The sequence below is a fragment of the Neoarius graeffei genome, chromosome 3 (assembly GCF_027579695.1).
Source record: "Neoarius graeffei isolate fNeoGra1 chromosome 3, fNeoGra1.pri, whole genome shotgun sequence".
NCBI classification, from domain to species: Eukaryota; Metazoa; Chordata; class Actinopteri; order Siluriformes; family Ariidae; genus Neoarius; species Neoarius graeffei.
Window position 1 is genome coordinate 41,317,179 of NC_083571.1, and position 12,276 is coordinate 41,329,454.

The 12,276-nt window shown below is 39.5% G+C and overlaps 1 protein-coding gene across 1 annotated transcript in view; it reads right to left on the minus strand.

Moving 5' to 3' along the window:
* adgrb3 (adhesion G protein-coupled receptor B3) overlaps positions 1-12,276 on the minus strand; it is a 722,174-nt gene that overhangs the window by 116,466 nt on the left and 593,432 nt on the right. The window contains exons 17-19 of the mRNA XM_060916854.1: positions 7,454-7,580; positions 5,574-5,677; positions 5,374-5,476 (exon numbers count right to left, since the gene is read on the minus strand). Of these exons, the coding sequence (XP_060772837.1) occupies positions 5,374-5,476; positions 5,574-5,677; positions 7,454-7,580 (334 nt within the window). The remainder of the gene's footprint in view (positions 1-5,373; positions 5,477-5,573; positions 5,678-7,453; positions 7,581-12,276) is intronic.

The window sequence follows — 12,276 nt, forward strand, 5'->3', positions numbered from 1 at the left end:
TACTATCGGCTTTGGTGACGTCATACGGAATTCCCTCAGAAACTCCCATAATAAAGCAGTACACATGAATTTGACCAATCAGAGCCGTAGAGGACTGCACATAGACCACATTTGGATATTATAATTAGCGGGAAACCCCAGAAGTCACGCATAGAGAAGGTTTATTATACAACCCCGATTCCAAAAAAGTTGGGACAAAGTACAAATTGTAAATAAAAACGGAATGCAATCATTTACAAATCTCAAAAAACTGATATTGTATTCACAATAGAACATAGACAACATATCAAATGTCGAAAGTGAGACATTTTGAAATTTCATGCCAAATATTGGCTCATTTGAAATTTCATGACGGCAACACATCTCAAAAAAGTTGGGACAGGGGCAATAAGAGGCTGGAAAAGTTAAAGGTACAAAAAAAGGAACAGCTGGAGGACCAAATTGTAACTCATTAGGTCAACTGGCAATAGGTCATTAACATGACTGGGTATAAAAAGAGCATCTTGGAGTGGCAGCAGCTCTCAGAAGTAAAGATGGGAAGAGGATCACCAATCCCCCCAATTCTGCACCGACAAATAGTGAAGCAATATCAGAAAGGAGTTCGACAGTGTAAAATTGCAAAGAGTTTGAACATATCATCATCTACAGTGCATAATATCATCAAAAGATTCAGAGAATCTGGAAGAATCTCTGTGCGTAAGGGTCAAGGCCGGAAAACCATACTGGGTGCCCGTGATCTTCGGGCCCTTAGACGGCACTGCATCACATACAGGCATGCTTCTGTATTGGAAATCACAAAATGGGCTCAGGAATATTTCCAGAGAACATTATCTGTGAACACAATTCACCGTGCCATCCGCCGTTGCCAGCTAAAACTCTAAAGTTCAAAGAAGAAGCTGTATCTAAACATGATCCAGAAGCGCAGACGTCTTCTCTGGACCAAGGCTCATTTAAAATGGACTGTGGCAAAGTGGAAAACTGTTCTGTGGTCAGACGAATCAAAATTTGAAGTTCTTTATGGAAATCAGGGACGCCGTGTCATTCGGACTAAAGAGGAGAAGGACGACCCAAGTTGTTATCAGCGCTCAGTTCAGAAGCCTGCATCTATGATGGTATGAGGTTGCATTAGTGCGTGTGGCATGGGCAGCTTACACATCTGGAAAGACACCATCAATGCTGAAAGGTATATCCAGGTTCTAGAGCAACATATGCTCCCATCCAGACGACATCTCTTTCAGGGAAGACCTTGCATTTTCCAACATGACAATGCCAAACCACATACTGCATCAATTACAGCATCATGGCTGCGTAGAAGAAGGGTCCGGGTACTGAACTGGCCAGCCTGCAGTCCAGATCTTTCACCCATAGAAAACATTTGGCGCATCATAAAATGGAAGACACGACAAAAAAGACCTAAGACAGTTGAGCAACTAGAATCTTACATGAGACAAGAATGGGTTAACATTCCTATCCCTAAACTTGAGCAACTTGTCTCCTCAGTCCCCAGACATTTACAGACTGTTGTAAAGAGAAAAGGGGATGTCTCACAGTGGTAAACATGGCCTTGTCCCAACTTTTTTGAGATGTGTTGTTGTCATGAAATTTAAAATCACCTAATTTTTCTCTTTAAATGATGCATTTTCTCAGTTTAAACATTTGATATGTCATCTATGTTCTATTCTGAATAAAATATGGAATTTTGAAACTTCCACATCATTGCATTCCGTTTTTATTTACAATTTGTACTTTGTCCCAACTTTTTTGGAATCGGGGTTGTAGCAGGGATAGACTGCTATAATATTATTATAGTATTATAATATTATAACATTATGACTGATGCTTGTGAAACCTACCTACTTCAGAATTATACAAAAATAATTCCATATTTAGAAAGGATAGGTTTCAAGGACTCGGTAAATGTATACTTTTCTACCTCTAAAATAATTTGTTATGGAGATAGAGACATTTAACTGAATGTACCTATTAAATTGGTGATTTTCACAAAAAGTATTCCGTCAAAACGTAACTGAAAAAAACTGAAGTATTTCGTAAGGAATGAGTTAATCTCTAATTCTCCCATATACAAAGACTGGGGATGGTTTCATGTCCCTAGTGGTAACTTAAGCAACATGGCTTCTGGTAAACTGAACTGGAAACATGCCATGAACTGGAAACTGCACTATCTAATAAAATACTATTTTTTTAAAATATCATATTTAACACTGACTAATTAATATTTCAATAGTAGAGTGTGCTGTCTGCGCATGTGTGCCAGAAGGTCAGTGGATCATTGGTATTAGAGAATTAATTATATTTATTGCTCATCCAACAGATGGTAGGAAATTCAAACCTGTGTTTCATAGGATGAAATGTTAGCAATCATGTAATTGCATAGGTTATGGTATGCAATGGCTGACTGCTGCTAGCATTTTTTGTGGAAATGCATCTCTAGTTTATTTTTTTACAAATTCTGTATCAACTGTTAATTTTTGATAAGTTAATTTGTATGTTTAAACTTTTTACCACCACTCAAATAGACTTTTGACTTCCACTTTTTTGAAATTGAAGAATATTTTGACACATTGCTTATACTTTTACTTAAGCACCATTTCTCTGTACTTTTTTCCATTCCTGAGTATGCCTCAAAAGGCTTTTAAGGTGGAATGTTTTATTTTCCCCCCATCAAGCCACCAGAAGTAACCCCCTTGCTTCCTATTGGTTTTCACTACTAAACAAAAACTTTTCACTGGATATTATTTTTTAATTATACAACAGTTCCACGCCACTAATTTGATTTGGTTGAACAGTAATCCAAGAGTGCTTATATTTACTATAACTGCTCTGGGACATTTTGTCTGGAACATTATATTTACTATAACAGCACTGGAGTGTATTACCCCACTGGTCTGTGTTTACCACATAAAATTCCACTTCCTAGTTCAAAATTGTTACTACAGTAGTGTTAGAAACATCAGCAAGGGACAATGCAAATGATACTTTTCAGAAATATAACTTTTGGCTTAAAGTATGAAAACACATTAGATGAAGTAGATGAAGATGAAAAGGAAGTCGGAATGTGAGCTAGCCAGCTAGCCAATGGGCAATAGACTAGTTGACATGCAATAAAGTCAGCGTGGCTTCTTCAGGATCTATTTCTCCTAGCAGAGCAAAAATAAACAGAACATTTGCCCATATTATGACCAAAGTGTCACTTACTCAATACTAATTTCTATAGAAATCCATAATGCACAGTTATGCTGAATTTCAGCCCAGCTGTATTTACCCATTACCTATGGTATAACTGCAGTCTTGCTCATGTGATATTGATTAAATACAACATACTCCAACTAGTTCATATATTTCTTAATGGCATGACACTTCTCAATGCTGTAACTGCAGCACTTTATTCATTCCCAGATTATACCACATGCTGTCACTTAGGTAAATAATTTTAACACCAGGAATTTGCATTTTGGACTTTTAGACAGCTTGACAGAGAAAATGAGTAATCAAGTGATTGATTTCCCAGGGAAGGGTCAGTTCCTGCGTCGACGATTGTGCCTTAAAAAAAATCATGGCAGCAAGTCTTTCACTTAAGTTTCGGTTATTAACTGTGTTCTTAGCTCTGTTACAATCATCAGATGCAGTGGCGGCTGGTGCTTAAAAAAAAAAGAAAAATTGGGGATGGGGGGAGGGGGCAGTATTGGGGGCAGAGTTATTGTAGTTTTGAAACTTTCATTAGTTTTTATTATTGAGTCCTTTGGTTGTTTTTTTCATTTCAGTCTACGTTTTAGGACTGCATAAGTAGTTTTAGTTTGTTTTTATTTTTTATTTTTGAGGAATTAAGAGCTAGTTTTAGTTCAGTTTTATTTAGCTTGTGTTAAGAGATAGTCACATTATGAGGAAAGCCTTTATTTAAAGAAGCCAAAAGACATAGGATGAAAGAATACATGCCATTAAATATGATCTACAAAATCTACAAGATCACATTCTTCATCATCTATCCTGCTAGCCAGCTCCATTTGTCATAAAAAGAGTGGGAGAAAACTCAAGTGTAAGCCCATCCCCGATCACCTGCCTCTTAATGTTTAAATTGGGCTGGTTTGGTCCAAGATCCTTTATTCTTTTTTTTTCTTTCAGTATATGCCATGTAAAAGGATGTTTCTGGAAAGAAATAATTTTCTTTCTCTGCGGGTGCACTTGAACTTGCCATCTTCTGAAAGCAGCAGTGAGCGACAGCCACAAATATGAAGGTCTGTAGAAAACTGTCCAATCACATGGAAAGGAAAAAAAATCCAATTGGTTGCTAATAAAAGAAGGCGTGTCCGGGGCACACCAGGCCAAATCTTGAATCCACCAATTAAAATGCAGCCTCAGGTCACCTGCTCTCCAAAAGTTTGTGTAGCTACATACAGACTCATTTGGCTGGTGGGCAGAAGTATACAGGAAATGTAGGTGTTCACATAAAATTTAAATAAATACAGTTTAAAAATGGGTTAAAAATAATTAGATGGATACAGCATCAAGTAGGATGAGTAAACAATTTTGACTTAATAAATGCTTTTGCTTAATTATGTTGAATATCACAGTCTCTCATCTGGATAACTGAAAGGGAGGCAGTGCCCCAGCACCTCGAATGACCAGCCGCCACTAACCAGATACCCTAAAGTATTTTTTCTCTCAACAATTAACATGCAAGTTAATGCCAATTTGTATGAGTGTGCTATAACAACTTTACGCTCCATAATCTGCACCACACTTTATTTTGTTCAGTTTTGTTTGTGTTTCTGCATTCAAGGACATATTCATATTCAGTAAACCCTAAAATTTAAGCCTAAAATGACGGGCTCCAGCATTTCAATTTCTAAAATTACTGTGTCATTGTGCAGTCTCTATTAGTGACTGCCATCAAAGGCATTGTTAATGAACATTGTGCCTCTATTTCTATAAGGATTTAGGTTTTGTGTATTAATTATTATTTTTTTAATGGCCAGCCCTGATATACATGGATAAGTTTGGTTTCAATACACAAAAGCAAAAAGACATGGAATGTCTTAGGAATCATAAAAGTGTTGTCTCGGCCTCACTTCTTGTTCCCTATAGTGGCAAAAATAATTTTGGTACCTACATAACATGGTGAAAAATAAAATTAATGAACAATTCTCAAGTTATTGCCCCACTTCCTGTTTGTCACTTCCAACGTTCTCCTAACGATGCCTGGACAAAGCAGTACCAAAACAATCAACTTACTTAATTCAAAAGTTATCAACATTCTTCGAATGAGCCAATAAAACCTGAGAAGTACAAATCATGTAGTTTGTGAAAAAGAGCAAGACAGTAAGACAAAGTGCTGAAAGTAGGAAAACTGTTTACCGCATTATGGGTTTGTGTCTGTCCCACCAAAATCAGAATGTTGGAGCAGATGATTGAAAGGCAAAAGTTGATCAGAATGATGGACCTCTCAGACCTAATGTACCTAATATAAAAATAGGCAAATAAATGTGTATTTCACAAATGAGCAATGACAAATGCACGTGATAAATCCATTTTTTGAAACAGCGTTTAAAATTTACCTCCATAATACAGCATACACTACAGCCAGTGTGATCAAAGCTATGCAAGACAGACCACAGCCCACAATCAGTGTCACAGATGGGACCCCTGAGTACTCCATAGCCTGTGAATGAGACGAAAACAGTTCAGACTTTGAATGTTTGGTTAAAATAGATAGATAGATAGATAGATAGATAGATAGATAGATAGATAGATAGATAGATAGATAGATAGATAGATAGATAGATAGATAGATAGATAGATAGATAGATAGATAAAAACTATATAATGAGACTTTGATGGGATTGTGGTATCTCTCATTATCTGTCACAGGGTTATTATAGCCATAAGAAAGAAAGAAAGAAAGAAAGAAAGAAAGAAAGAAAGAAAGAAAGAAAGAAAGAAATTTATTCATCACACACTTGTGAAATTCCTCTCTGCATTTAACCCTTCTGAAGCAATGAACACACACATGCACACACACGTGAGCAATGAGCACACACACATACCCAGAGCAGTGGGCAGCCATGCTAACAGCGTCCGGGGAGCAGTTGAGAGTTAGGTGCCTTGCTCAAGGGCACCTCAGCCCAAGGCCGTCCCATATTAACCTAACCGCATGTCTTTGGACTGTGGGGGAAACCGGAGCACCCTGAGGAAACCCACGCAGACACGGGGAGAAACTCTACACAGAAAGGCCTCCGCCGGCCACTGGGCTCAAACCCAGAACCTTCTTGCTGTGAGGCAACCGTGCTAACCACTACATCACCATGCCGCCGTACAAGTCTGTGATTCAGTCTAAACAGCTCAAACATCTCATCTCATTATCTCTAGTCGCTTTATCCTGTTCTACAGGGTCGCAGGCAAGCTGGAGCCTATCCCAGCTGGCTACGGGCGAAAGGCAGGGTACACCCTGGACAAGTCACCAGGTCATCACAGGGCCAACACATAGACACAGACAACCATTCACACTCACACCTACGGTCAATTTAGAGTCACCAGTTAACCTAACCTGCATGTCTTTGGACTGTGGGGGAAACCGGAGCACCCGGAGGAAACCCACGCGAACACGGGCAGAACATGCAAACTCCACACAGAAAGGCCCTCGCCGGCCACGGGGCTCGAACCCGGACCTTCTTGCTGTGAGGCGACAGTGCTAACCACTACACCACCATGCCGCCACAGCTCAAACATATGGAACAAAATGCACGTGGATGTTTCTCACACTGACAAACAAACTAGCAACCTAGCATGAGATTTATAAATTGTGGTAAGATACTGTCACGGCTGTCTGGTATCTGTGGCTTTGAATTGTGTAGCAGCACTGCTCACTATCTCTCGATCCCTTAATTTATGACTCCTTCCAAGAAACCCAACCTGGTAGCACACCTTTTCCCCCCCAAATACTTGGAACTAGTTGTAGTGATATATCAGCAGTGCACTGCAAGGATGGGAGTCTCAAACTCTGGCCCTGTCTGCATAACATATACCATTTACGTGATCACATATTGTTCCGGTTGAAACCCCTTGCCTGTAGAAACCATTGCTGGTTTGTTGTTGGGTGACAGAGCGTTATATAATAATAATAATAATAATAATAATAATAATAATAATAATAATAATAATAATTTAAAGCGTTGCGCTGTTTTATGATACTTAAACAAACCATATTTAATTTCCTTGGCAGGTGAGGGTAAGAAATCAGGTGCCCACGCGTGCACACAATCACACATACACGCGCTCCAGCATGTCGGCTACGTAGGCAGACCGTAATGAGCATTGATACTGATAACGCTGATTAAAACAGCTGCAATCCTCAACAATATTTTTCTGCGGTTGACGTATACGCACATTTATATCTATAGCCCTTTAAGAGGAAACGATAACCAGAGAGTATACTTACTATTTCTATAGGTTGTTGAGCCAAAATGGCGAATGTCGACACGCGATCACATAAGCATTTTGTGTGGGATGCATCTGTAAGCACCGTTTTACATCCTTTGGAGGACCAGCTTCCCCATGAATTGTTCCTATGAGAAGAGGAGAGGAGAGATTTGATTCTGAGTCGTGGCTCGAGATTAACAAGCTTCCTAGCAAGATGTCCGTCTCCCTAAACACCAAATAACACTGTAACTAATTCAATTATATATATATGTCTGAGTAAAGGGACATGGGAGAGAGAGAGAGAGAGAGAGAGAGAGAGAGGAAAACGCCGACTGTCCAATCAGTACCCGGTTGAGCGCAGTGCACTGAGCTGAACAGCGACATAAAGAGCAATGCGAAGAGAGAAGGCGGATCTGTCCAGTCGGTGCTGGTGCTGAAGCTGACTGATTAAATTCCTCCAGGCAGCTTCATCAGGACTAATCCTGGCCTTAAAGACGCTAAAATACCTCACTGTACACAGAACAAAGCCGAATCATTACCGGGCTTTCTTCAAACGAAACCGGAGAGCAGGTCCGGAGATTTTTCTTTACGAATTTTCCAGTCTTTTCCTCCTTTTCTGACCTTGTTTTTAATTTTAACCTCTTCTTTCAGACTGTTTTTTTAACTTGGCTATTCTAATTAACAGATTTTGGATGCTTCCTGGAGGAGAATTTCACCGTGGAAACGGCATCAGGCGGATCCTGGGCTCTGTCGCTGCTACGGGCGGAGAGGGGGAGGGCGAGTCGCGCGCAACACGGGTTTTTTTTTTAATTAAAAAAAATCAATCTCTTATTTAATCAAATAAAAGCGTAACCGAACAATTATCTTAAATTTAACCTATATTCTCAACAGTGAAGTTATTTTCGGTGAAACGTGCTTCCCCCCCTCTTAAACATAGAATTATTTACAACGAATCACCCTCTGGAAATGACTGAGTGGTAGAATCCAGTTTTCTTCTCTCTGGCAAGCAAAAAGAAAGAAAACATATTTTCCCACTCCATCTCTTTCATACAGTATGAGAGATTATTCAAATTATTTTTTGTAATATTGAGCAAATTGAAATGATTTTAATGTAAAATCTGCGTCAGGGTCTCTATCCTCCATACTGCTCATAATAGTCGTTTTCCAGTCTGTTCAAGCAAAGGGTTGGATTTGCAACATTTTATGCAGTCATTGAGTTCATGTTGCAAAACCCTCATCCCTTGTAATTCGTTTAATCCCACAAGAAGTAAGGTGGATTTGCTGAAAATGAATCTTACAAGCCACGAACAGACAGTCAATACCTACAGTGATCTCCAGCCCAGGAATTAGAAATTAGCATTGATTTTCATTGAGATCCACTGACCTCAGCTGTATACTGCACTAAAATCTGCAGCATGTCTTAAAACTCAGGATTTTACCTTTGCTCACTGCAAAGGTGGCAGTTTCAATACAACCTGCTGCTGTGCAAAATTCCTGGGCCCAGAACAAAACGTACTTTTTTTTTTTAAATCAATGTTTAATCACACACACTTGCTTTGCATATTACTAGCTCGCCTCAGCCTGCACCCAGCTGTATTTAGTCTTGTTTAATATAAGCAACTGCTGACTGAGGATCATAATTAAGCTGACTTAATTAAAACTACTCATTGTCCACACAATTGCATATGTCTGTTGTCACATTTGATTTCACTAACACAGTTCTTTGATGAAGAACCAATATAACACATATGTTAATTTTTTCTCAATGGATCTTGTACAGATATGTGAAAAAGCAATACTTTCTGAAGCAAATGAAGGAAATAGGAAATCCTCTCCATATTTATCAACATCTGTGTTAATCCACCTCCATAATTTAAGCATAAATGTGAGTATTGGCAAAACCTCTTTTGTGTGTGCAGACCATTTCTTGAATGGATAGTGTGATTGATTAAATAACTGCATATGGGGGAGAAATTAGTTTCTAATTTATGAAAGAAAGCCAAGGTCCCCCGAAGAGATATCAAGACATTGGGGACCTCGCTTGGAGGAAGTTTCAGTCATGGTATTATATTATTGTAATCCTTGAAGAGAATAGAATAGGTAATATGGATTGCAAACATTCACTAATTAAAATCTTCCACCAAAGCAATTGGAAAAAGCACTTACCTTTTCTGGAATAAGAAAAAAAAAACAATAACTTTTAAAAATATAGTATTTTGGTTTACAGTATATGGCTCATTCAGCAGGATACCACAAAACATTCAGGCCCTGTCCACACGGCAACGGATTCAGGTGAATCCGATAAAATTGTTTATCGTTTCGGCCTGGCGTCCACACGGCACCGGCGTTTTAGGTGCCCCAAAACGAAATCTTTTGAGAACGGGTTCCAGAGTGGAAAGATCTGGCAACGGCGCCGTTGCGAAGTCGTCTGGATGAGTAGAACGGATTTGTTTACAGTGACGTCACAACCACATGTGCTTCACGCCGGGTAGAAGTGTAACGAACTCGATGCGAGTTGTCAACAAATCCTATAACTTGGTTCATGAAACGCGCTTACAAAATATTTTCACTGTGAATATTTATTGTGTAATGGTGCAAAGTGAGAGAGAGAGAATAGCTCTTAGGGCAGAGTCAATCCCGCCAGCAAAAATAGGGAAAAAAAGGAGCGATCTCACCTCTTCAGATGTTGGTTTAAGTCCTACAATACATTCCTCAAAAAGGGCATAGAAGAACAAATTAATCCATCAATGTGTAGCATTCAATTTATTCCGGACCATTAAAGACGCCGCCTTCCGCGTAGAATCATACGTCATCCTCGCCGCCATATTGGATGGGTCAAAGCGGAGAATAAAGATGCCTCATTCATGTGCTGTGTTTAACTGTACCAACAGGTTTGCCGTCCAAACGAGATCACATGGGATTACCTTTCACAGGTGAGACTGGAAAAATACTTTTCATTGTATTTGGTCATTATAATGTAATTTTACGAACAAATTTTTCTGACTTTGTGGCTAATATGAAGTCTCGCGGATAATAGTTTATGCCCATGCGTCCTTACTTCTTCTATTGTTCTGGTGTCTCCGAAGGGACCGTCTTACAGCGCCCCTAGAGGTGTGGCATGTGTATTGCATCGTTTTCAGCAAGCATTGCGTTGCCATATGTACCTGATATTTTACTGATCCGTTGCCCATGTGGACGCGATATTTTTTTTACTAACATCTCATTGCCGTTGTCGTGTGGATGTAGCCTCAGTTGAGGTGTACACATACACCTAGGCTAAAGACATTCAAACTCTTTTTTTCCCCCCAACTCCACACCTTTCATGTTACCATACATTTCCTCCATCCATCCATTATCTGTAGCCGCTTATCCTGTAAGCTGGAGCCTATCCCAGCTGACTATGGGCGAGAGGCGGGGTACACCCTGGACAAGTCGCCAGGTCATCGCAGGGCTAACACATAGACACAAACAACCATTCACACTTACACCTATGGTCAATTTACATCCACCAATTAGCCTAATTTGCATGTCTTTGGACTGTGGGGTAAACTGGAGCACCCGGAGGAAACCCACGCAGACACGGGGAGAATATGCAAACTCCACACAGAAAGGCCTTGTCAGCCACTGAGCTCAAACCCAGGACCTTCTTGCTGTGAGGTGACAGTGCTAACCATGACACCACCATGCCGCCCCCCCCATACAGTACATTTCCTGTTTTAAGGAAATTAGAATATACAGTATACTTTTTTTTTTTTTTACTAAAAAGCCATTTTAAATGAGAGCAAAGAGACAGATTTTTGGGGGTTTTAATTTGCTAGTAATTGGTGACGTTTCCTTTTAAATGCTTGAAAGTTCAATTACTTTAATGCTTGGCATAGCCTTCTGCAAGCTTCTTAAAATATGTTGCCAGAATTTTTGCCCATTCCTCTTAACAGAACTGGTGTTACTCAGTCAGCTTTGTGGGCCTCCTTATACAAACATGCTTTTTTCCGTTCAATCCACTTAATTTGTGCTTGATTCCGGTTAGGGCTTTGTGATGGCCACTCCACTCCTTTCACTGTGATGTCTTTAAGCCATCATGTATGCTTAGAATCATTGCCCCACTGGAAGATCCAGCCATGCAGTTGTGTTCATGTTTCTGGCTGATGTCCTGATTTGTTGCTGCAGTATTTCTAGCTAATTCTCCTTCCTCATGATGGCACCAGTCCCTTTTCCAGCAAAACACCCCCACACCATGATGCTGCCACCCTCATGCTTGGGATGGTGTGTTTCAGACTAGGTGTTTCAGTGAACTTTTCAATTCAAATTAGGTCATCCTTAGGAGTTAATTTTGTCTCTTTCTTTATTAACACAGTGTCTGTGTGATCCCAAAATTTTTATTTGCATGCAATTGCTTGTACAGATGCTTGTGGTACCTTCACATGTTTGGCAATTGCTCCTAAATGGAGAGCTGGAGGGCCACAGGTGTTTGGTTTTTTTTAACTGATTGATTGTCTCAGCTGAGTTGCTTTTTCTCATGGTATCAGTGACAAAGAGGCCTCAAACACAGTAGAGACTGGCTTGCAAGCAAGCAATAAATAAATAAATGAATGAATGAATAAATAAGTGTAACATATTACATGGTCATATCTGTAAACTTTTGGCATCAGCTTTACTTCAGAGAAATGGTTGCAGGTAGTCAATTTTGACTTTTTTTTGCGCAATAGCTAATTCATTATTTGGATTCAAACCCATATAAAAACATGTGATTGAGAATTGGAGAGGGTACCCCACATATGTGAAACTGAGAATATATTAATTTGTTAAATCATAAGGGTTATACCTTATAAAGTTGAAAATCGT